A 25,669-nucleotide genomic window follows, 5' to 3' on the forward strand; every position below is an offset into this window, starting at 1 on the left:
AAATATGCCGGTACATGGCAAAGTTAACGTAGACTAGCACATTGAATAACTAGCTCCTTATATCATTAAACAATGTGTGTACTTTGCAATAAACTTTACCTTAAAGATACTTCAGTTATTATACATATAAGATAAAAAATAATAATCTTCTAGTTGAATGCACGGATTTTAATATCTATAAGCGTAGGTAATAATAACGGAAAGTCAATGAAAACTTTTAGTGGCGAGACGCCGTGCATAGTATGGATTGTAGAGTGACGTATGAAGTGTAGATAGGTTGTGGATATGTGTAAAGGCGTTCAAGGAAGCCCCTTAATGCGGAGACAGCTCCGTTGGGACGCTATTGATCGTCATCCGCCGTCAGTGGCCGAGGCGCCCCTATTGATTCGCCGCAATCTGCATGATAACCCGCGCTTGGATTCTCTACTCGCTACACAATATTAGAACACTTATCTATCAAATTGACCATTTGTCCTTTAAAATAGATTACACAGATAAATGTTTGAGGCGATTCAAAATTGTTCGGTTTGAAAAAGGTTCCTGTACCAATATATTTATTCATATCATTGTTTGACTGGGTGTAAAGATACAATAAGAAAACGAGGTAATTAGAAACCTAATTTTACGTCAATTATTTTATTTAACTAAAGATGGAATGGACACTGAAGTTATCCGCAAGTTCAACGAACGGTTACGTACGGCGCGAAAATCAAATTTACGAAAAATCGGTTGAGTAGGTATTAGAAGTATGAATTTTAGATTAGCTGTAATTTCATTAAGAGTATAAATGCTTTTCTAAACAACATTTTAAGGTATATAACTGTTTCAATCAAGTCTCAATATCAAGTTAAAAAGTAAATGATGTTTCAGGTTTTATAATGATCACGTTTCATATTCGCTTAAAAATAATTGCCTACATAAAACGTATGTATTTAGCAGTAAATAATTTTTATTATTGAAAAGACTCTATATTTTTATTAATTTTAATCAAGTAACATATGTAAGGTTGCCAACACCAATTTAAGATACATATTAACAATAGTTAAATAAAAACTTTATAAACATAAATATAAAACACTCAACAACATGAGTAGGTACTAAGCTTTTATTATCTTAAGGATTTAGTGTAAAACTAGAAAACGTAGATAATAAGGTCTTGTAATCAATACTTAAACAATCTGAGTTGACAATTGTGATTTCTACTTCAACAGTCTAGAAAGTTTAATGTAAAAATGAAAATAAAAATAAAGCGGCCCGTTAACGCGCTTGAATAAGGTTCACGTGAAAAGTTTGCGGAGGTCTCTACGAAGGACGCTGGGCGGTGCGTAGCGCGCCGCATGACTACTGTCAATGTGGGTCACTGCCGCCTACGCGCTATTCGATTCAACTTCGTGTCTCACCATTACCTGATTATGAGTTATTAACTTTAAAATGCAATAAGGTACTCTCAGCCAAATGTATTTAAAGTCGAAAATTCCTCTAAGGAACATTACACGCTGGAAAATAGATAGCGATTGCTGAATTTGAATTATGAAAACTTTTAAAAGTTATGTTATCAATTTCCCCGCTATCGCAGTGCGATTTTGCTCCTGCTTTTTAATGTTGGGTGGATAAAAAAAGTTTCGAATATCAGTTAAAATTTTAATTACTTAAGTGTACCTATAGATATATTTCGTTTGGGTGTATTTTGCGAGGCGCGCTATGATTAGGTAGAAGTAAAATGAAAGTTAAGTTTGAAGTAACCGCTTACTAGGCGAGTACTATGTTGACATGAGGAAAGTACTAGAATTAACAGTGCAAAGTATTGATCAATTGTTTCACCATGCTTCTAAATATAAATTTTTGTGCAGGAAGACAAAGTTCGCGCGCAATACGGTCGCGGGCGCGGTAGTGCGGGCGCGGGCACGCGGCGGCCGCATATCGATTCCGCGCCGCCTTCAGTCGGCGTCCGTCGAGCGGCGCGCTGCGCCGAGCCGCCGGCGAGCGGGCGTCGCCCCCCCCCCCCGCGCGCCGCCCGCCCCCGACCCTCACTCGACGAATCTCTCGTCGACGCCGGCAAACTCGAACGACCTCTTTTTGCTAACTAACGTCTCACTCGCGATCGTTTCCCGCCGCGAAACTGCGTTCGAACTCGATATCAATTGCAGCCGACGGACATCGATCTGTTTGAACTTTTAAAAAGTTATGAATCTGAGCGGAGTTTATATGAAGTAGCGATGCCGTACTAATTTTTTGCAAATAGTTAAAAAGCTCGAAAGTGCGATGCGGGTAAACGCGTGCGGATGCGGGCGAGCATGGCCGGGAGCGCTGCCTGCTGCGTAGGCGCGGGTCAGGATGGATTGTTGCAACTACGGGGAGTACCGCGGGCAGGCGCAGTACGGCGCGGGCGCAGGCTGGGACTATCGCCACGGGTACCCGCCGACGCCGTACGTGCCCTATCCGCACTCGTACTATCCTCACGCGCACGACTATGCGCGCTACTATCGCTATGACTACCCGCAACACTCGATGCACCACGCTGATCATGTTATGCCTACTGGTTGGTATCGTAGACAGTCTTAGTAGTCAAATGCCATTAAATCAAACTCCAGGTCAGCTGCCATAATAAACTCTTATATAGACCACCAAATTTTAAACTCAAAGCTATTGTGCATTTTTTTAATTAATCAATCTTAATCTTATATATAAAATTCTCGTGTCACAATGTTAGTCTGCATACTCCTCCGAAACGGGTGGACTGATTCTCATGAAATTTTCTGTGCATATCGGGTAAGTCTGAGAATCGGCCAACATCTATTTTTCATATGTACCACGGGCGAAGCCGGGGCGGACCGCTAGTCTTATATATAAAATTCTCGTGTCACAATGTTAGTCTGCATACTCCTCCGAAACGGGTGGACCGATACTCATGAAATTTTCTGTGCATATCGGGTAAGTCTGAGAATCGGCCAACATCTATTTTTCATATGTACCACGGGCGAAGCCTGGGCGGACCGCTAGTATGTATATATAAATCTCGTGTCACAATGTTTGTCCTCAATGGACTCCTAAACTGCACTTACCGATTAAAATATAATTCGCACACCATGTGCAGTTCGATCCAACTTGAGAGATAGGATAGTTTAAACATGTAGGTACCACGGGCGAAGCCGGGCGGACCGCTAGTAGTACATATTTAAGATTACCGCATAGAGCATATGTACCTAACAATTATTTTATTTAAAAAAACATTCATAGACCTTATTGCAATATATTATAGTGATCATCTTATGGGTCTATTGTAATAGGTAATTGTGTTTCACTGTGATAAAAAGTTAAATTGAACTTATTCGATTGAGTTTCCAGTTTTAATGTGACACAAATGTATATTTTAATATGTCAGGATTTTAAGGTTTAAATGTGGTTTAACAACTTATATTAATATTTAAGGCATACATAAACATTTTTAATTAGATAAAATTTTATCATAATGAAACTTAGCATATCTAGATATGTATTATGTACGTTACAGTTGTGTAAGTCAGTTATGAGATAGTCATAAAATCCGACGAAGAAAATCAATTTCTCAACCACTAATTCCTTGAGTATAATTGAATTATAAATATCGATGGTATGTATTGTGTACGTTTATCGGTGCATGCGGTTGCGTTGCAAAGTTTGTTTACCAATACCGGATACCGCACGCGCGTCGCGACATTCGGAACAATGAAGAATGAAGTAAGAATTAATGTTTACGTTTGGGCGGATATCTCGGCGTCGACGTCACGTGTCGATGCGGCGGGCGGGAGGCAGCTCCACAGGTGGTCCGCGCGCCGATTGATTGCCCGCGCCTCGCGCCTCGCGCCTCGCACGGCGCACCGCCACTCTACATATTGACCGGCCTGCTGACGCTCGCCGCTCGCGTCGCATCCCGCCTACAACTTTACCGTTATGCTCGTATACTACGTGAACACGAAAACGTGCACGTTTAGTATAATTAAAAATTTTGCACTGATGCTGATAAATAATACTTCAAAAGCAACCCAATGAACAGTTATTGTCTGTTTCAAATTATTTTGATAACTCTATTTATAAAAGAAGGAATTTCTAAAACTTTAGTTTTACATCCGCTTTTTCCAAATAGGTACTTTATTTTCACACAGCGTTCGACAGGGGAGCATTTCATATATCTCTATAATATAATTTATGATAATAATATTGTGAATATGCAGATGGCATTTTTGACGGGTAATTGAATACAATTGTAAACAATTTGTATTTAAATTTTAGCATTTCCTTCAGCTTCAAATGGGATATTTAATGAATGGGTCCTTGCCTGTTTTATAGGATACTTAGTATGCTTAATGCATTATGTTAACATAATGAAATATATTTGATTGACCAAGTGTCGCTTAAAAATTAAATTGTACTTAGTGAATTTTAAGAGAACAAAACTCATCATTGCAACAATCGTCTCAATAAAGTATTTCATTATTTAGAGAACAAAGTTTTGATGAAGGATTCTTTAAAGAAATGTTAGTTCGGCTTCGTTAGTTTTCAATTCTTGCGTTAATTTTTCTTTATTTAAAGGGTTTTAACATTAAAATTTATATGTTTAAAGTTATACATATTTATTTTGTCAGATTACGGTGCATATGCGCTGAAAGACGCACGTGCGCGGCGAGCCCTCACACGGAGGGAACAACGCGCTCACCCCACTTTGCAGCATTTCCCAGTCGCACATACGGTAAGATACTATTACTTTCAGAAAAATATTATGAAATATTATAGATAAAACTATTTTTATTTCACACATTTACAACCCGCAATCCACTATAAGTAGATATTATTTAGTTTAATATATATTTCTGAATAAAAGTTGAGAAAATATGAACTCAATGTTATAAAGGTTGCTTAATGCTTATATGACAGATGTGTAATTTTAAAAGGTAGACACGGCAAAAGATGTAGGGGTCTAAAGTAACGTAGCGGGTAACAGCTAATATAGTGTAAGCAACCCTCGCTTCGCTTCAATTTCACAAAAGAAAAAAAAAGTCGTCGTGAAACAAAACCAGTATGTATCTCCCTGTCAGCAGGGTGGAGTACGTTACAGAGTCCAAGGTATATTGTCAATTTTCGTAGCCATATACACTTACTTCTAAATTGTTTTTAAATAAATCATAAATTAGCTTATTTACTTCTTGAAATTTTTGGTATTGAATTACAATATTGTTTTTTAAATAACTATCCAATTAATAATTCATTAATAAGTTCGTAACATAGAAACTCTACTATTCATTTATTCCAGCCATATAAACGTTTACAGACGTAGACGTAATTCTAACGTAAAAAATATGCTAGTTAGTTGTTAAACAACTTTATCAGTTCATGAATTCACGTCAAGGTCATCTATAATTATGTTATAAATCCGAACTGTGCAACTTGCATCCGACAATATAAACCGCCAGTGTCGGGATGCTAAAATTAAATTCCGCGTGTATTTTTGTTCATGCTATAACCGGCTAGTGAAAGTGGCTGTCAAGTTTATTTCGTTCATACATTCAAGTTAGTCGGAAATGGCTCTGATTTCTGAATGAGCTCTTCGAGTCACCAAGACTTTACTATTTGTTTGCTTAGTATTTGCGGCAAACAGCTAGTTGCGAATGATCAATGTCCACTTTTAAATAGGAAAATAATTTTTTGAAATAAATGTAGAGCAATTTAAAAGTATGATCAATATTTATAATTTTAAAATAAACAATGCAAACAGACTAAACTGTTGATTGACAAGTACATTTTAAGAATGAATATGCATAATAACAAAAGTAACATTTTGTTAAAATGAAATAATTATCTAAAAAAGCGAACAAAATGTTAACGAATTACGAGGCGTCTGTTTGAAATATGTAGGTCAGTGTCAGAGGACTGTCTACATTCCTACGTCCACGTTGCAAAACCACCCTCTTTTAATACCCTCTGTTATCAATCGTACGCACCGCGCGTAAAGTTCATATTTATCTAACAATGAACGTTTTCAAAACTTTACGGTATGGGTACTTTTTAACCGATTAAGGGTCAGTCGACTGTCAGGAAACAAGTTCAAAAGTGGATAAGTTTGCGCGCTTCGGTCATTGACTTCTTGGGGATTAGTTTATGCTGAATGTATTATGAATTAAAATAGTTCTGAAGTTTGATCTTGTATTTTTATGTGAAAATTTCACGGTTGTGTATGTAAAATTAGGCTGCGCTAGGTGTATATGTTTGGCAGTTTTATAGCGTCAGATTATGAGACAAGTGAGCGGCACAAAAGCGCTAATGAGGGCGCCGGGGGCGAGCGGGGTGACGGCGGTGGCCCATGAAAGCTGTCAGCGGTTGATTTTTCCGAGTGTCGTGGGCGCGCTGATCGATAAGTCACGTGGTTTCGCGCCGCTCGCCGCTCGCCGCTCGATAGTTAGCCTGCAAATCTCCCGCCACTACTTCACGTACCCGCACACCGACGATTTTCAGCCGTTTTTCAAAGTAGCGCTTAAATAGCGCCCATAACTCGTAATGCATAGCGTCTATAATATAATACATTGGTTTTAAAATGCGTTACGGATAAAATAGCCAATCATGTAATTGGTTTTGCAGATTTTAAAACCGCTACGATTTAGCTACGACGAAATGTTAATACGTAATGCGTAGCGTTCAAACAAAATTTATTTCAAACAAAATTCAAACAAAATTATTTATTTTCTACATTGTAAATACATTTATAGGTCTAAGATCTAAGTACCTTACCTAGAAAAACCCCAACCACAATTTTTTTTGAAAAAAAGGCCTCTATTATAACATCTACAAAATATCATCTAGATACAGCCAAATAAAAGTTTCGTGACAGCAGGCTGGTACATAAAATCATGGCAGAGTAGCATGTAGGGATTATGTAGGTGTAAGATGACGGATGCAGTAACTGCAACGCAGAAGTGCAGAGGGAGTGAGGATCGATCGCGCCGCGCTCCCCACTCCACCTATACCTTATCTTGTATACAACCTGCTACATATCGCGCACAGCATTACGTCATAACAAAAGGGAATCTTGCGATACCTCTAAACGTCTTATGAAAGTGCTTCGTATCAATTTAAACGTGGCTAGAAATCTAACGTAGCATTTGAAAGTAAATAGAGAAATTTATCATCCTAGTTTATTTAGAGTGTGTAATATTACAAAGTACATTAAGTTGGTAATTATGAATGATTGATATGACATGATTGTAATTTTTCTCATCTAAATTATTTTTTTATACCTAATAAAAAAAGTCTTAAATTAGGAAATACATATAGCGTAATGATTACTTTTATAATATCTATATGATTTAGTGTGAGATATCCATAGTCAATATATTATTTATAAAGCCAATTAAAAAATTTATATTGGCCTACGTAAATATATATTTTTTAACCGACTTCATAAAAAAGAAGAGGTTATCAATTCAGCCGGTATATTTTTTTAATTTACAGAAATCGGTTATAGGGAAGTATTTATCTAAATAAAGATTCCTTCCAGTTGAACTTAAAATCTAAAGAAAGACTCCTTCCTTCGTACTTCGTATCCACATACATGATTCTGTTATGATATAAACATTAGCTTGATGAATGTTTTTGTTAGAATCAGTAATGAATAATTAACAGAAGCAAGTACGCTCGAAAAACCTTAGTAGAATTGCGATTAGCGCTATTGATTTCTAAACAACTAGGGCGCCAATTTGATCCTGGTTGAATGTTAACGTTTAGTTTGGCTTCAATGATTTTCTAAGTAAAAAAGTCAGTTGTAGAAAGTTTTATTTATTATTTAAAAAGTTAATGCTGTTATAAATAAGAGATGGACACAGCTTTGACATTATGCATTAGTTTTTATAGCAAACAAAAAAATACAAGGTAAATAACATAAAAAGTAGACTAAAACATATTACAACAAAAACAACCATGGATTACCAAAAACTTTTTTAAATAACACATACACTGTATTTCATACCGAATTCCTCAATTCTCTTACAATACTATTACATGGATATATTGGAATCTTTCTCTATATTGAACAGTGAGATATCATATACGTACCGATCACTTCCAAGGATATTCAGATATCAACGCGATCGAAGCTGTAAGGTTACCATTTAATATTTCAAAATCATCTATTCTTCTATAAATACTTGGGGCGCATTAAATTTTATACTTAATTTAGTTGACAGAATATTAACTAGATAGTCTAGATACATAAACAGAATAGTATATGAATGAAAATTTGCGCAATTTTTAAAGTTTTATTCAGTGGCAACAAGGTGACAACTTTTCAAAATTATCTCACTTATTTGAAGTTATTTTAAGTTATTAATTTCAATTTAATAGTTCGATTTAGATTATTTCTCACTTTCAGCAAACAAAAATATATTTTAATTCAAATATAGAGATAAATAAACACGTTACAGTAGTAAGTTATTACCATTGATCATATAACTTATATTATATATTATACTTGATGTAGCGCGTCAGTGCCGCTACGTCATTCGTAGGTCGTAGCTCAATCGATACGTTGAAAGTAGTCTTGCAATTTCTATCGGCTCTCTAATGATGTAAAATTATCGTTGTTATATTTCACTATGAGCATACTCACGATCATTTGAATATTTAATTCATTCACGTATAATTCATTCACGTTATTGGTACAACGTTAGAATATTAGTTTAAAAATTAAGGACGTGTTAGGATTAAGACACGTTCCACCATGTTTACTATAATTATATTAAAATGAATATAGCAATATTTATTAATGTGTGTCTACTAAACCAATATTTGTCTATACGATCTCTTAATTTATAGTCTTTACAATTATGTTTAAATTACTAAACCAAGGAAATTTTTACATTAGTAATAATTTTAAAGACGAAATACTTTACAAATATTTACGTTCATTACAGTAATCAATAACAAACAGCCATGTTATACAACTAGTTGCATAGTCAATAGCATATAAATCGCTTTATAGTACTTTTGTGACATTTCAGCCACCGCCAGAATGTGGGATGAACAGTCGCGGGCACGCTTACTGCGAGCCACAAATGTGGTCACACTATCAGGTATATTTTCAACGTGATAATATTAATTATGTATATATTAATAACGTAATTCAATCTTTTTTATGTAAGAGTAACATATAATGGAATATTTCCAGATGGGTGTTCTAGCAGGGAACGGATGGAACGGCACCAACGGCGGAATGTGGCCTTCTCGTGTTCCCAACAATATGTGTTCGCGAGAACCTATGCACTATGGACCGGACTGCCGACTTATGAAGGTTTGTTTTACTTTCATTGTTTATGTTATTAAATTAAGTCTAACCATGGTACTTATAATATATAAAGATCTTTATTAGGTTTGGTTGTCAAGTGAATTAAAAACACATGTGTATATTACAGAACTCTCAAAATCATAGCGCGGCACACGAAGGACGCTCAACTCCGTACCCGGTGTACGATCAATCGAACTACGAGAAAAGCTGCAAGAGTGGTAGTGGCAATGATTTCCCAATACAGAACACGCCATCGGCAGATTTTCCGCAGCCGGTCCGCGAGACCCCCAGCGCTAAGCCCCGCTCGCCGCCCGCAGAGACGCGGCCGCCCGTGGTGCCGCTGCCGGCCTTCCAGCAAGCGTTCGGCTCCACTGAAATAGGAAAATTTGCAGAAGCGTTCAGCCGCACTGAAATTACACACGAAGCTATCGAATCGTGTGATAATTTCGTCTATGAACCTTTCAATGAATGGGATGGGTCGCCCGAACCGCAATGGGCTCCACCCGCAACTAGAGAAATTAAATGCGAAGACAATTTTTAACGAAAGTGATGTTTTCGCCCTAGGTAATTTTTGGGTGATATCACCCTTAGGAAAATGAACAACTTTCGATTCGACCACCACGTTGCCAAAGCGAAAATCAACGTCATTGATATATTATATTCGATGTCGTCGAACTAGTTATGTGATAAAATATAGTTAAATGTGTACGAGAAAAAGAATAATATAATAGCGATGTGACATTAATTTAATTTATATACTGACTTAGGATGAGGATAGATTATATTACATAATGAATATTAATATTGATCATTTCATTCAATTGGTTTTAGAAGAATTACATCGTTAGTATGGAGGTTGGATATGGGATATTTCTTATCATTTAGATATTGCAAATTATAAAGCAAAAATATAGTAAGAATGAGAATCATTAATCAATGTGCCTTGAATCGGCGAATTCAGCCGCTGGTCGCGCGGCGTCCCCCGCCCCGTTCCATCGTTACAGATATCATAAATTTATTATTTACAATAGTAATTATAGGGACCAAAGTTTAGAAAAATATACATGACCTGTCGCGTAAGACATCTCTACGCAATAAGCTCAACGAATAGCAAATTTTAAACAATCAGGAAATTTTACAAAATTTATAGAGATAAATAATATTGTCGCTAGATAATCTAATGCTTATGCATATAATACTTTATATAATAATAATAATCAGAAATATTTAAGATAATAAAAAAGAACTGTAAAATATCAATAAAAGTTGCTCTAAACATATATGATGTATTTGCTACAATTGAAGTGCATTTTCCTCTTACAAGATTTATTGAAATAATAAATCAGGGTCATTTAAATAGATTATATGTATCAAAATTTTAAATTATTAAAGATTTGCTTTTATAACTTCACATTTCAGCGAAGTTGATTGTTTTGTGGTAGTCGGGGCTTCAATGACGTCGCGCGGAATTCAACATGGAAAATTTATTACCAACAATAAACCCCTGGAAACTTAGGTAGTCAAAATTTTAATAAATCCTTATAATAAGGAATGGCTTTTTAATTAAAAATAAGGGTCCAAAATTTAAAGAGTAGCTATCATGATACGATCTTCTTTTATATTGGCCGTTATATTTTAACTAATCATTAATTGTCATTTTCTATAGCTTTTCTTCGCATTTGTGCTTTTTATAACGGTTAGCGCTTTATTTTTCACTATCAAAACATTCGTAGAATTATCAATAAACTATAAATTTTGATTTTAGAATAAACACGTTAATACTATACTTAGATCATGGCTAAATTATTAGTAACAACAAATTAGAAATGAGAAAATATTTTGACAGTAGGTACATTTAGATTTCCCTTTGTCTCTTTAATATAACTTATTTCATAACACTGTTACAATTTGTTTTATTAGTTAAAATATAAAGATAACCGTCTAATATTACATGTTTAAAAATAAGTACTTAGGTTCAGCATATTTAAATCTATTTAGTATTTTGTACAAAAATCATAAACAATGCCTTAAACGTGATGAAATGAAACAAAAGATAATAAATAGCAAAAAATTATCACTAACGTTTGATCAAATAAAATTAATCCATTCAATCTGCTCTTTTTTTAATAACATTTTCAACTTTGAAAGTAAGCTTTGTATACGAGACTTAATTAGTTCTTAGCAAATTGCAATGAATATTCTTTTTTGGCTGATATCATATACCTAATATAATTAAATAAATATCCAATAAGCAAGCAAAAACTTCCAAGAGTCTTCGTTTTTGTGGAATACCGAGTGTTAGAACTTACAACCTCTTTCTATAAAACAGAATTGGAGTGCCTTATGTAACTAATATAATAAATGATAAATGTAGATCAAATAATTATTCTAGTCTAAGTTTGATGAGACACCATGTTAGTGTGATAAAGTTATTTCTTTTTAGTAAATATTTTCTTAGTCAGTAGATGTGATAATCATATTTAATGTTATATTATTATTTATTCTACAACAAGCATTCGTATATTATAATCGTTGTGTGCGTAAAATTTTAAGAAACACTAGCTTACGTAATACTTAATATAAAAGTTTTATTTTTAAATATACACCATGTTTTATTTTCTTGAAATTAGTAGGTAACTTGTTAGAGCAATTTGTTGTTGTACTTATATTATTTCCGAATAGGATACGTGTAGTTAATGTTTTTATGCAAATATTACAATTCAAATTTTTACTATTAATTAATTTTATAATCCGCCTCCTGGGTCTAGTAGATATTGCATTACTGTTACAAATAGGACTTTTCAGATTAACCTCGGGTCGAAATATTAGTTTCAGTCTAGTATAGCATGGATATTTTGAAAATCTAGAGCGTACCTACAGACTTGTTTACCCGGGAAACACTAAAACTAGATGAAGTTAACGAAACTATTATAATGCTAACTATATTTAACATTATTATGCCTTTATTTCATTAAACACTAAGATAAATAGTACAATTATCAGGCACTTATCTTGATGAACTTTAATTTAGTAGTTCTCTGTCAGATTTTAGAATTAAAAATAAAGATTGTTTTATTACAGTTATAAGGTTCAGATCGAGTCACATCTTAAAACATATTATGAAATAACGGTAGTTTGTGCCACATGATAATCTAATGTATATACAATATACATCTCTTTAGATAGTTCTATTGTTATTTATTTAAATCTTAGGGAATTTATAATTTATACTGTAGAAGTATGTAGGTACAGAAATTATGTAATTAAATTATACTAAGTGTTCTATTTAATTATATAGAGCTTCCCTTATCCTATCCTAGAATCTTGTCTACCATTAGGTTTAATTTGGTATGTTGTCCATTATTGATATCATTTTCAAAACTCTTATCATGTGAAGAATTCTTATGATTAAATACGTTTACTAAATACGTTTAGTAAATGGTTGATTTTTATGGCATGATTTTTGTCCAATTGGCAGTTAAAAAGAATTAAAATAAAACAAATCAAATTCTAATATAATATTTAGTTCATGTTACAAGTCATGTTGATTTTAATCTACATTATATTTATTAATGTCACTGTAAATAGAAGTTATTTGTTTTAATTGAACACCTTTTAAATAAAATTAGAGCCAATAAAGTTTTGTAATGTTTCGGTTCGAAGACGAACTAAATGTTTTGTTTCGAAATGTACGGATTAAATAAATTAACTTGAAAGTTTTCTTTTATTTGTAATGCCCCCCCAAAATACATAAATTTACTTAATACTAACTGTGCTGTGCGGTTTAAGCCGCATTGCTTCGCTCCTGTTGGTCTTAGCGTGATGATATATATCTATAGTTATAGTTAATAGCCTTCCTCAATAAATGGGCTATCTAACACCAAAAGAATTTTTCAAATCGGACCAAAAGTTCCTGAGATTAGCGCGTTCATACAAAAAAACAAACTCTTCAGCTTTATAATATTAATAATATTATGTATTAGTATAGATTTAAAATAGCATGCTTAACTAGAAAAGCTACATTGTCATAAGGAAAATCTGAAATAAATGATGGCTGGTTTTCCTTTTGAGTATTTCTACAGATACAGTGCTATTATTGTCTAAAAATCAATGATGTAAAGTTCACCAAAATCCGTTCAGTTGTTTTAGTGTGATTCGGTAGGTAACTAAAAATAAAACCGGCCAAGTGCGAGTCGGGCTCGCGCACAAAGGGTTCCGTAGCAGCAAATATAATAAATTACAGTTAAATCAACCTATCTCAAAAACTATAAGAGATACTTTGATCAAACCAAAAATCGTTGAAAGAGTTAATTAGCATGCATCACCTCTATTTTTTTTAGAATTTTATACCCCGTAGTTATAAAAATAGAGGGGGGGGGACATACTTTTTACGACTTTGAGAGCTGATATCTCAAAAACCGTTCACTTTAAGAAAAATGTTTTTTAGAAAACTTTATATCATTTTAAAAGACCTTTCCATTGATACCCCACACGGGTATGTACATCGAAAAAAAAAATTTCATCCCTCAGTTACATGTATGGGGGGCCCCACCCCCAATTCTTTTTTTTACTATTTAGTGTCATATTTTTGTAGCGGTTCATACAACACATATTCCCATCAAATTTCATCACTGTAGTACTTATAGTTTCCGAGTAAATCGGCTGTGACAGACGGACAGACGGACAGACGGACAGACGGACATGACGAAACTATAAGGGTTCCGTTTTTGCCATTTTGGCTACGGAACCCTAAAAACATTCATACATCCCAACTGGCAACTTTCGTACATTTATTCAGTATAAATAATTTATAGCATAATAGGTAAAAGATTGGCATATTCAAATAAGGCGACAGGTATTTTTAAGTGTCACTCTACCGAAATTTGTTTGTTTGTAAAATTGTAAAAATTAAGTATGTGGTGTATTGGAATTAAAAAACTATAATGTTTTATCATAGCGAAATGAAATGTAATGTAAGCTGAAAATGAGGAAAGTAAAACAACAAATTCACAGATATCATTTATTTTATTTGTAAGCAATAAAAAGTAATTCTTATTTGAGTCACAAAATTCAACAAAGATACTAATAATTAAAATTTGGAAACACATTATTGTAACATATTATTTCTCGAACTACTCAAATAAATTATTTTAGATTTATAAATAAATTATATTAATTAGCAAAGCAAGTCACGACTCCGTACGCCCAGTGACGTGGCTTCTGTTTCCCCAAGCACGTAGGCACTTTCAATTTAGGCAATTGAATGGAGAAAGGAACTTATCAAACAACTAATTCATAAGTAAATTATTAACACATATTAATTTATCAGATTGCACAACCATTTTGTTAATACGCTTACATGAATTAATGCACATTTATAAAGTAAAACTAAAACGATGAAATAAAACAGTGATAGATGCAAATAAATTAACAACGTATCTATTAGGATGTCGTGACTTAGCATTACTATAATTATAACACCAATGATATCATTTTTTCTTAATAGAGGAAGATATTATTTTATAATTATTTTGCTATTATAATTTAAATTATAATATCGAAACAAAAATACATTAAATCATGATACTTAATATAACATCGATACATCGTATTTTACTTCAGTAAGTCTTTCTAAATATTCATTCATTTTCCTACTTTACTTTAAATGTCATTGAAGTATGAAATACAATCGCAATTAATCAGCTCATCATCATTTCACATTTCATTTATATTTATTTACTTTATTAATTATATTTTCTTAGTATAACAATATCTATAAATTGGTTGTATAAGTTCGTAATTATTAAATTCGAATATTTTAACATATGTATATTAATAAACAGGTTTTATTTCAATAAATCACAAATAAATTTGAACCAATACATAAATTTAAAATATAAATGCAGTATTCACGTACATATTCGTGTGTGAATTATAAATAATTACAATATCTACACAGTATCAATGTACAATAAATTTCAAAAGTACACACCGTAAAACATTTTTATAAAATATAATTTCAAAACCATGATAAGTGCGGTCTCGTCTTTAACCGGTGATATGTAGTAACTTGTACGTATATCATGTACTAAATAATTTCGTAATTAAAGAAATTAAAATAATTTTGTGCGTGTATTTCTGATAATTTTATTCCATACAGGGTATCACTAGTATACTATTGCTCCTTCCTGTAAATCAATCCTGCCTAGATTATATTATTCCACGACATTCAAAACACGTATTTTTGTATACAGCTATGAGTTGGTTTTTTATTAGGTATTTAGTTATTGGGTTAAAAGGATTTTACATAAAATTTAAACTATTTCAATTAACTATTATATTTTTCCATACATGACTCTTTCAACTCTTCCACTTTCTTATCATGGTTTTAAAATATATTTTAAATTTAATATTTATGTGTTAACCAAACAACAATATATATAACATTACCGCTATCTGTCATCGAGGAAATCATAAGTAACCAATACATGTGACGTCAATTACCTAGCCTATGATAGAACTTTCGAATTTGATCACGAAGAGAAATTATTATCAAAACTACCTAATGTACTTTTCCATAGGGTAAGTGCATTTCCAACTATAGTGAGATGTATTGCCAATGTGAAATAAAACACAAGTAGATTATAGCTAACTACTCCCACGATATATATTTATTCAATAGATATAACGTTAACAGTAATATTTACGAAGCACAGGATGAGGGGATATCTAGTTTGGCACAGGAGTTAAAATATCTATTCATTAAATATTATATTCAATTTAAATTTCATATTATATTAATTTATATCGTACCAACGGCAATTCATTGCACAATTGTTATCATCTCGATTTCGTTTATATTTAAATAAAAACAGACTTTCACTTATAAAAATCACAATCCTAACATAATATGTATTATAAGCTGAGAATAAAAAAAACAACTTTACGTGTACCTACATAATAATATTGCCTGTTTTTTATTTGATTCAATATACATAATGTAAAACGAATTAAAGTGATATAAAATTCCACTGTGCCAAGTGTACACAAATATTTTAATGCTATGTTTATCTTATTATTATTAGGCGTAACAAATTTGAGAAGAATACACGTTTCACTACTGCTCGAAGACAAAATTACTGAATACAGTCTTGGCCTGGGTACGGAATGTACGTAACGGTCTAAGTCCAAAATAATAATGTGTGTCTTGCGCAGGATAATGCCGCCTTGTACAACAATATTTCTCACCATTGGCAATAAGAAATTATCTTTGTTATCAGTATAATATATCATATATATACATAGTTGTCGGAAGTGAATACCTACATGTATTTATTTAATAATTATTACATAAGTCTCAACTTCTTTCTGTAGTTTTAATGCATTTGTGTTTAAAAATATTTCTCGATTCAACTCTGTATTAATGTATGTATTTGTAATTTTATGCAATTTCGACCAAATAAGACGAATAATTAATAAATAATACTTTGCGAAGGCAACATTAAAATGTGTTGATATTCAGTACACGACATTAAAAAATCTGTTTGTCTCTTCAATAATAATAATTAAATAAATAACAATATTTAGCTTTTCACAGCTCCCAAGTTCTAAATACAAATATCGAGTCACCTATGAGAAATGTGTGTTGTAGAGACAACGCACGCACCAGCGCTTAGGATTAATATAAGTTTAAGGGAGATTAAAATTTAATCATATTTATTCATTTATTTATATACACATGACTCTTTTGTCAATTTGTTATCATAGTATTTTCACTCCATCGACGCTTCATTTAAGGACCGTAAATGCAATACAAAATCTTTAGCAAGCATTTTTCACAAATACACTAAATTGTTCTACATTATTGCAATAATTTCAGTTTTAAAACATAATCGAAAGCAATATGTGTCAAATAATAAACATTACCTGAAATGGAGTTATGTATCCTGTAGGTATGTACCTACGCCGCAGTCAAAGACCTTGTTTAATAAAGCTAAATTTGTCTCTATTTGTTATATTATTATTTTTCTAATATGTATTTATCATTATTATCCATTGCCATATTGGATAAATTTTATAAATAGATAATGTGCAAATCTTAACCGAAATTTATAGTTTAATTAATAGGTAAGTACCTACTTTTGATGGAGTTACAATTTTTTAATTTAATTTTAATGGTGGCCGCGGCGTTCACTATTTAGGATTTTCATTATATTCTACACTATTTATTTGTAGCATGTCATATACGATATACTAAAAAATAAATAAAAGAGAAAATTCATTCCGAAGAAATTTGTATTCACGGAATTTAAAATATAGCAACGAGGTTGATTTTAATGAAATCGGTAAGCATACAAGAATTTCGTATCATATTGTGTATAAGACTTTTAGAGGGATGGTTATTTATAAAACTATTTAAAATAACTTTTGGTATGTTCGTGTACATTCGTGTTCATAAATCTACTTATAATGCCGAAGTATTTTCAGGTTAGTTCGCAAAAAAATGTAAACAAGTTTTTATTCATTCATCTCCTGTTTATCCAATTTTAACGATTAATTAACCTTGTTTAGGTTACGTTTATAATTCTAGTAGGATGAAAAAATTATGCGAAAACGTGCCAGAGTAAATGACGCGTAAAATATGCATAGATTTTTATCATAAATACAAAAAAACAATATTTACATTTTTTTGCAAGTTGAGGTCGATTGGTTGATTCGAGTAAAAGACACAAATCTTAGATTCACAGTGATAAAGCGAACATACACTATCAGATAGATTATCGATCGTCGGTACGTACGATTAATGCGCTCATCCCTTCCGTTTTTTTAAAATTTCATTATTTTCGAAGAGTGGCAGTGGCAATGGCATTTTTGTAGTGTACCTACCTACTTTCATTCGGTCGTAAACTATGTAGGGTAAGCCGAGCACTACGAATCTAAGATACGTGTGATCGATGGTCCAACATAGACGTGGGTGTGTCAACAACAGTTATGTATTGAAACTCGCTCTATCGCTATCAGAACGCGAGTTACACTTAAGTTTTCAATGAGAAGTCGAGTGAGACGTTAGATGTGATGAGCGTGTGGTCTGTGGAGTGGAAGCGTCGCCGCGAGTCGCGAGTGCGGGGCGGTGTGACGTGTGGCGTGGCGTTGCGTGGTGTGGTATGGCGTGGCGTGGCGTGGTGTGGCGTGGCGTGGCGCGGCGCGCTAGTGCCTGTGGTCCGGCGCGAGCGACTTGCGGCTGGCGGACAGGTGCGCGGCGCGCGGCGCGGGGCGCTGCGAGCGCGGCAGCGTGGTGGGCGTGCCCCCCGCGCTGGCCCCCGCGCCCCCCGCACCCCCCGCACCGCCCCTGCCCGCCTCGCTCAACACGTCGCGCGGTTTCCACACCGGCGATCCTACAACACACCAAACACCGAACTCTTTTACACTCTTCGAGTTCATTCGTTCGTTCGTGTCAATTTAGAATCGCAACATAGTATCCAGGGCCCGGCGGAATCGCGAAAAGAGTTGAATGTTTGATGAATGTTGTCGTCGAGCTGTGGTGGCGAACCTTTCGAGTTTTAAACGTGCGGAACGTGCGATCGACGTGAGACTGTTTCGATAAAAATGGCAAACTGATCGCTCTTCGCTTCGACGACGGCAGGTTCGCTAACACAGTTGCGGTACTAGCGGCCAGACCGCATTGGCCGAAACGCGATTGTGCGCCTCGCCCGCCCGACAACCGCGTTTCGCCGCCTGCGGTGGGTCTAAAAGCTTACAAGCGTTCACCCGACAACACTTTACTTAGAAAAGAAATTGAAATTACGCTAAACTGATTAATTGGCGTTAGGTTCCGTTCGTCAACATTATCATCGAACATTCAAGTAAAACTTCGGAGATACTTTGTGAAACGATTTTAAAAACTTATAACACTCTATGTGGCTTAAGCGTTAAGAATAAATGCATATTTTTGAAGTGCGTGTTTATTTATTTATTTATTATCTCTTACCAAGTTAAACCAATAGACGGTGGGTGCGACATCGAGAAAAACTTACAATAGGTATCCGTGCAGGTGCTAATGTCTAGTATTAGTCTACTTACAGAGATCTACGTAATTGTGTCATATACAATAATTTTGATTCATTAAATTTTATTTACGTATTTTTACTAGTATCATAATAGAATAGTACATTAATATGATTTAATATCGGGTTATCATTGAATAGCTATGATATTATAATATTGCAATATAGCATTACGTAATGTACTCATAGATTGTTAAATATTATGCTCTACCACTATTTGATTACGATAAGATTTTTTTTTTAGATTTTTCTTTTCATAATAGCTCAAATAAGGGCCAAATAATGTTCACAATAATAAACGTGTTAACAATAATATAAAATTATTTTCTCATTAAAAAGTATTAAAAATATAACAGGATAAAGATGATAGTGAAAATAAGTATTTCAACTTAATTCTAAATTGAGCAGGAACATAATAAATTATTAAAATAATTATTATTATGTTTTAATAAATGGAAGACTTAATAATTAATGGTAGGTTACTTATAAATTCATGGCTATGTAAGAAGATATTATATTTATACTGAATTTATATACTTACAAATATTATAAAATCAATAAAATAATAAATGATCTCAAGGGAAAGTTTTTAATAGTAAGTACAATAATAATAGTCGATTAAGGATTACACGTCAGTTCGATTCCACAGCCATTATATTATAACACTTAGGTAGCACTTGGATTCTATAATTAAAGTTTCAAATATTATATACTTATCTTATACTATTTAATTAAAAACTATTAATTACTACTACGTCACAATCGTGTGTAAGTAATATTTCATCTCCGTTGAGGTGCAGTGGTAATAAAGTACCCTTTCGACATGGATTATCTCGAGTACAGGTTAACATTTCACGTATACGTAATTTGAACCTTAGGAAAATTATTGGTAGGGAACGAGTAGTAACATTACATTGGTGTTAGGAATAATCTACTACATTACATAATATATTGGTGTTTTAGTCCGTTTCTACGCTATATTAAGATTATTAATATATATTCGGAACAATCGTGAATGTAGTGAAAATAAATTAGACGGTAACATTAATTTAAACAGTACATTTTCTTATTCTCCTCTAATCAATTCCATTATAACCAGTCGATTCAATAAAGCGGCTCCCGTAAGAGCGACGTCGCTTCCTTCCATAGACGAAACGAATGAACGAAACGAAACGAGCGAACTTAAACATGAATCTGATCGAAGTCAGCGTTGTTGCAGTGTCGGGCCGAAGGGCAGTACCCGCGCTCTTGCGTAATGCCGTCCAGAGTCTCCACACTACTGCGGTCCGACGACGTGAGGATAGACTGAGGCGTCATTGACTTTTTGCGGCTCTTCGGGTACTTGCCCTTCCCCTTATGCTAGGAGGTCTTGCTCTGTTTCTTCCCGGACAGGTAGCACTCGACGCACGTCGGGTGCTCGATCGCTTTGGCGATGGATTCCGTCGATTTGGAAACGACGATGCCCATTTTGATAGCTTTATCCTCGACCTTGGCCAACTGAGAGTAATGGGTGATTCTATCCAAAGAATTCGTGCCAAGCCTGGCCAGTTTCTCGCCGCTCGATTTGGATGAACGACGACTGACGTTTGGCGATTTACAGGGGGATCTATCGAAGCTCGCCTGCGGGGTGCGCATGATGCCCTTCTTGGGCGCCGGCTTGGGCGAGCGGGCGCGGTCGACGCTGTTCTCGCGGGACTTCATGATGCCGCCGCGCGGGGCCTTGCCGCCGTCGAAGCTTTGCTGCGGCGAGCGCGCCTTGTCCACGCTGGGAGACTTGGCGCGGTCGAGCGCGGCGCGTGGGGACCGGCCCGGCGACTTGCTCGACTTGAGGCTCGACTTGTTCGGCGACTTGTTGGGCGACTTGCAGACGACGACGCGCGGCAGGTCGCTGCCGCTGCCCGAGCGCGCGACCCGCGAGCGCCGCTCGGGCGACGACTTGAGCGACTGCGACTCTTGCTTACCTAGCTCCTTGACCATGGTGGGCTGGTACTGCGCGGGCTGGTGCGACGACTGGATCAGCCGCGCCTGGCTGCCCGTGCTGCCCGCGCTCAGCGTCGATGTCGTGCTGGAATCATAGCGATTACGAAATTAATTTGAATTCTTAACGTAGTATTTGCAGTCTATTCCTAGTGCTGCAAACACCAAAATAAGTACAGTGATATTAAAATACATTTATCAACGATGATTATTGTGTTCTATAGCTAAATTTCATAAAACATTAAGATGCTCGAACTCACACTAAGCATTCATTTTATACAAATCATTTCCGATATACCGGTTGCACAAATATCTAACATTCATTTTTCACTTATGGAACTTAAAGTATGGATTTTGGGACATGGTGTGGATGTGCAATGTTTCATACTATGTATTAATGTTCTTGTGAACTGTAATTAAAGTGCAGCATACTTTCATTCGACTTTTGATGAGATGAATTAAAAAAAATCCTATACATATGTATGAGTGGTTAATAAATGATTAGTATTAAATTAAAAAAGTTTGGAAAATCCAAAAGTGCACGCCTCATAATTTTTTTTTAATAATTATTTATTAATTATTATTTTTGTTTATTTAATAACAATTAAACCACATCGAATCAGACCCTGAAAAATGAAAGGGTCTATTCCTGAGCATACTCAAGCGTAAGAGAAAAAAAAAGACTCGATTAGTAAAGTATTTCGGTCGCTATCGTGTTAACAAGAAAATCCTCCGCACATACAGACACACGGACGTCCAAGACAGAACTTTTTTAAACTATTTTTTAATTAGTTTAAATAACAAAAATGACATCAAAAATATCATGAATGTTAAAAATAGTGTTTTTTCTTAATATGTGTGTGTATGTATTATCCTACAAGTGCAATGTATGATACTTAAAGACATTTTAAGTTTGAAAAATCAGATGTTTTGCGCGAAGTGACAGTAGTATCCACCTCAACGCTTCGCTTATGAGGCGTGCAATAAAATATAGAACAAAAACAACTTTAAACAAGATGTCTGTTACTGTGCAAGGACCAGTTCAGTTTGGTACCCATACATATGTGGGTGTCTGATGAAGGGCAGGGTGAGCTAGCCGTTGGACTGAATCCGTGAGCTACACTAATGGGTGTGCGGCGACATATGTATGAGTAGTGTCGAGCGAACCTACGGCAATTTGGCGTCGAATCAAAACCAGTGAGTTCCAATGGGTGTAGGTGCGTGTGTGGCGGACCCATACATATGTTGGTACCTGAGAGTGAGGTGGTTGGGAGTGCGGCCTAACCCTCGCTTGGCGGGCGGCGGCGGCGGCTCGTCCTCGCCCTCCGACTTGGAGCCCGCCTCGCCCGCGCCCGCGCCGAGAGCTGCGCGCGCGCGCTCCCCGCCCGCCGCGCCCGCGCTCTCTGGAGCTTTGCACGTGCATATACAGTTTTAGCTTATTCCATATTATGTACTAGCTGTGCTCCGCGGTTTTACCCGCAGTGCACCGCTCCTGTTGGTTTTAGCGAGATGATATATAGCCTTATGCCTTGCTCGATAAATGGGCTATTTAACACTGAAACAATTTTTCAAATCGGACCAGTAGATCCTGAGATTAGCGCGTTCAAACAAACAAACTCTTCAGCTTTATAATATTAGTATAGATAAGATATATTATGCGATACATTTTAAAAGGTCGTGTTTTAGTGCTCCTACTGATGTTTCAATTTTTCGATCATAATATGATTATACATTACTTATAATTTTAAGTGACATGTAAGCTAAACATAACATTATACCTAGAAATTGTAAAATCGACCGTTAAACTCAACACTTTAAAATCGATTTTAGTGAAGTCCAAATAATATTTCAGAATTTCATTTAGCCATATTCTAAAAGTAGGTACTATTGCGAACGGACTTATGTTAGTTATTTAATAGTACCTGCGGCCTCACCCATAGTTTTGCTTCTTTGCCTGAACGATTGATCGTCAATTTCTTGTGGAACATCCTCTGCATCTTGAGAATTTTCTCGAGACAAATTACCGACCTAGGTAAAATAAGTGAATAATTTTTACAGTCATAATATTATATCTTTTAATATAATTATAAATACATAATAACTTTTCGCTAAAAGTAGATTTAAGATTCAACAAAAAAATATCAATATTACCTCTATGTTTCCGGCAGACAATCGCTGTCCCGATGTTTTTGGCTTCTTTGTTTTCCCTAGTGTTTGCGATCCTTGCATGACCTGAACCTGAATAAATAAAATAGTTAATGTTAATAACCGGGTCATTTCTCTCTTTTTATATGTATCTAGAACGACATAATAATCTCATTATAAAAGTTTACTTTCAGTTCAAAAAATTTAATAGTAGGTAATACTAATTGAGAAATATCGGTAACTTACAAAATCTCGTGTTCAAGATAACTCTAATTGAGACTTTTATTATTGTATCTATATCTATATGATAGGTAAACTATTCCCCGAAAATAAATTGCTATATTCTACTAGAAAATTTTCATTTAAAGAATTATCCGGAAACAATATACTGGAAGACACTTTGAAATGTGCAACAGACATATATAGGTGTATCTACGTGTTTAATTTGCAAGTGCGAAAATTTTAAACTACAATAACTATTTTACTATAAAAAAATTGTTTTACTTTTGAGTAAGTATTAACTTTAATATAAAACTGAGTATCTATCTATTCTGCTCTCTATTGATTATTTTCCTCTATGTGTCAATTTCCGTAATAAAATTTAGAAATAGTGTGTGCTAATTTTGATTTTCTTCATTTAAATATCTAAAGTAGCATAATTCGTTCAAGGTTGTGAGTCTACGGTGCTTTGAAACATTTTAGATTAAAGTAGTACTATAATAGTTACCTTAGAGACTACGGGACTACGAGAAGAAAATAAGATTTAGATCGTCAGACCGTCGCTTTAATATCACTAGCCTTCGTAGTGACCTAATTCCAGAAAATTGAATTTCCTGTATTTAAACCTGCTGTTTATTACATTGTAGAAAAGGAAGTCAAAAGATTTCAATATTATCTAAGTCGTTTCAAATTATTGAAAAAACTGTTTTCTATATACTTTTAAATTATTGAAAAACCTGTTTTCTATATAGTTACTTTTAAAATTTAAATACTTGGTTTGGTCTCTAGAAATTCCACTTAAATATTCGTTTTAATCCAAATTTTAATTAGAAACATAAAGTTAGGCTGAGATTGAAGAAGTCAGTTCGTGAAGGATATCAAATTTATTTTGGTCATAAGGCACTCAAAAGTTAAAAACAAGTTAACTCCTTATAAGAAGACCATTGACCAAGAGAAAAGTTATTTTTACACTAATGATAAGATCCAACCAAGAATTATAATTAATAAATCTTGTGGCTGTATATATAACTACGATTCTTTACATTTGTTTAAAAGAACGATGTCGAAAATATACAATGTTAGGAGACCAATTTAGAATTTATGTGATTAAGAGTTAGTATAATGAATATGTCTAGAGAATTATGAATTTAATTAGTGTTGTAGTGTCGTGATATTAATCTTATAGTAGAATGGAAATTACTTAAGCGGCATGCTTACTGGTATTTAGGCTAATATGATGTCTCTAATCCGTAACCACACACCGCTTTAGATAAATCATTGGGTTGTTTAATTTATTCATAAATCAGTATTTACTTGTCTTTTGATTATAAATTAGTATTTGACATTTATTAAATTAAATACCAAAAGGGTGAATAATATTTGGATCAGGTCTTCAGTCTTTGAATTTCAAGATTTATTTATGTTGTAGTTTTCATTGAACATTGCATAGAATAGTTTTGTACAGTTCTATGAATGGGTATCTAGTGTTAGCGCGTTCATTAACATTATTGCTAACTAAACGAAAATAAAAAATATAAATAAGGAAAAAAGACGTAAATTGTAAACATTTTATTGATGTTAAATATTTTAAGAAGTTACGATCGTTTTAATGTAATTATCAATTAGCTTTAAAGTTGGCATTATTTTATCTTTGTATAAGGAGAGCAGCAAAAGGTGTGAATGAAGGTAAGAAATCAGTGGATGGTAATGGCTGTTAGTAGTGAAATTCAATAACTAATACATGTTTCACGAAAATTGTTATGGCGTCCATTAAATTAGAATAGTAATTACAAATAACCGCACATTTTGTCATATTTACTCGCCAATAAGGTAATTGGAAAACGTTAATATAAAATGGAAATATCTTCCTGATAGCGTACAAATTACCTAAAAAAGCTATTTCACGAAATTATGAAAGTATGATTTAGTCATGCATATTTCGCCTAAATTAAATTGT

The 25,669-nt window shown here is 34.2% G+C and overlaps 2 protein-coding genes across 5 annotated transcripts in view; one reads left to right on the forward strand and one right to left on the reverse strand.

The window, feature by feature from the left end:
* The first annotated feature begins 2,048 nt into the window (after nucleotides 1-2,048).
* Nucleotides 2,049-11,134, forward strand: LOC149484619 (uncharacterized). The gene is made up of 5 exons (XM_089700826.1): nucleotides 2,049-2,539; nucleotides 4,623-4,726; nucleotides 9,024-9,095; nucleotides 9,191-9,313; nucleotides 9,435-11,134. The coding sequence occupies exons 1-5, from the start codon at nucleotides 2,335-2,337 to the stop codon at nucleotides 9,846-9,848; spliced, it is 918 nt and encodes a 305-aa protein (XP_089556952.1). The 5' UTR covers nucleotides 2,049-2,334; the 3' UTR covers nucleotides 9,849-11,134.
* A 7,522-nt stretch (nucleotides 11,135-18,656) lies between these two features.
* sif (guanine nucleotide exchange factor still life) overlaps nucleotides 18,657-25,669 on the reverse strand; it is an 80,567-nt gene continuing 73,554 nt past the window's right edge. For all 4 annotated transcript variants that reach the window (XM_089700839.1, XM_089700838.1, XM_089700837.1 and 1 more), the window contains exons 39-42: nucleotides 23,500-23,586; nucleotides 23,271-23,376; nucleotides 22,601-22,757; nucleotides 18,657-21,436 (exon numbers count right to left, since the gene is read on the reverse strand). In XM_089700839.1, coding sequence (XP_089556965.1) covers nucleotides 20,731-21,436; nucleotides 22,601-22,757; nucleotides 23,271-23,376; nucleotides 23,500-23,586 — 1,056 coding nt within the window. In that variant the 3' untranslated portion in view covers nucleotides 18,657-20,730. The remainder of the gene's footprint in view (nucleotides 21,437-22,600; nucleotides 22,758-23,270; nucleotides 23,377-23,499; nucleotides 23,587-25,669) is intronic.

The sequence above is a fragment of the Colias philodice genome, chromosome 11 (genome assembly GCF_061535455.1).
Source record: "Colias philodice isolate Cphi_HAF_F1 chromosome 11, ilColPhil1 Martin Lab GWU primary, whole genome shotgun sequence".
Taxonomy (NCBI): domain Eukaryota; kingdom Metazoa; phylum Arthropoda; class Insecta; order Lepidoptera; family Pieridae; genus Colias; species Colias philodice.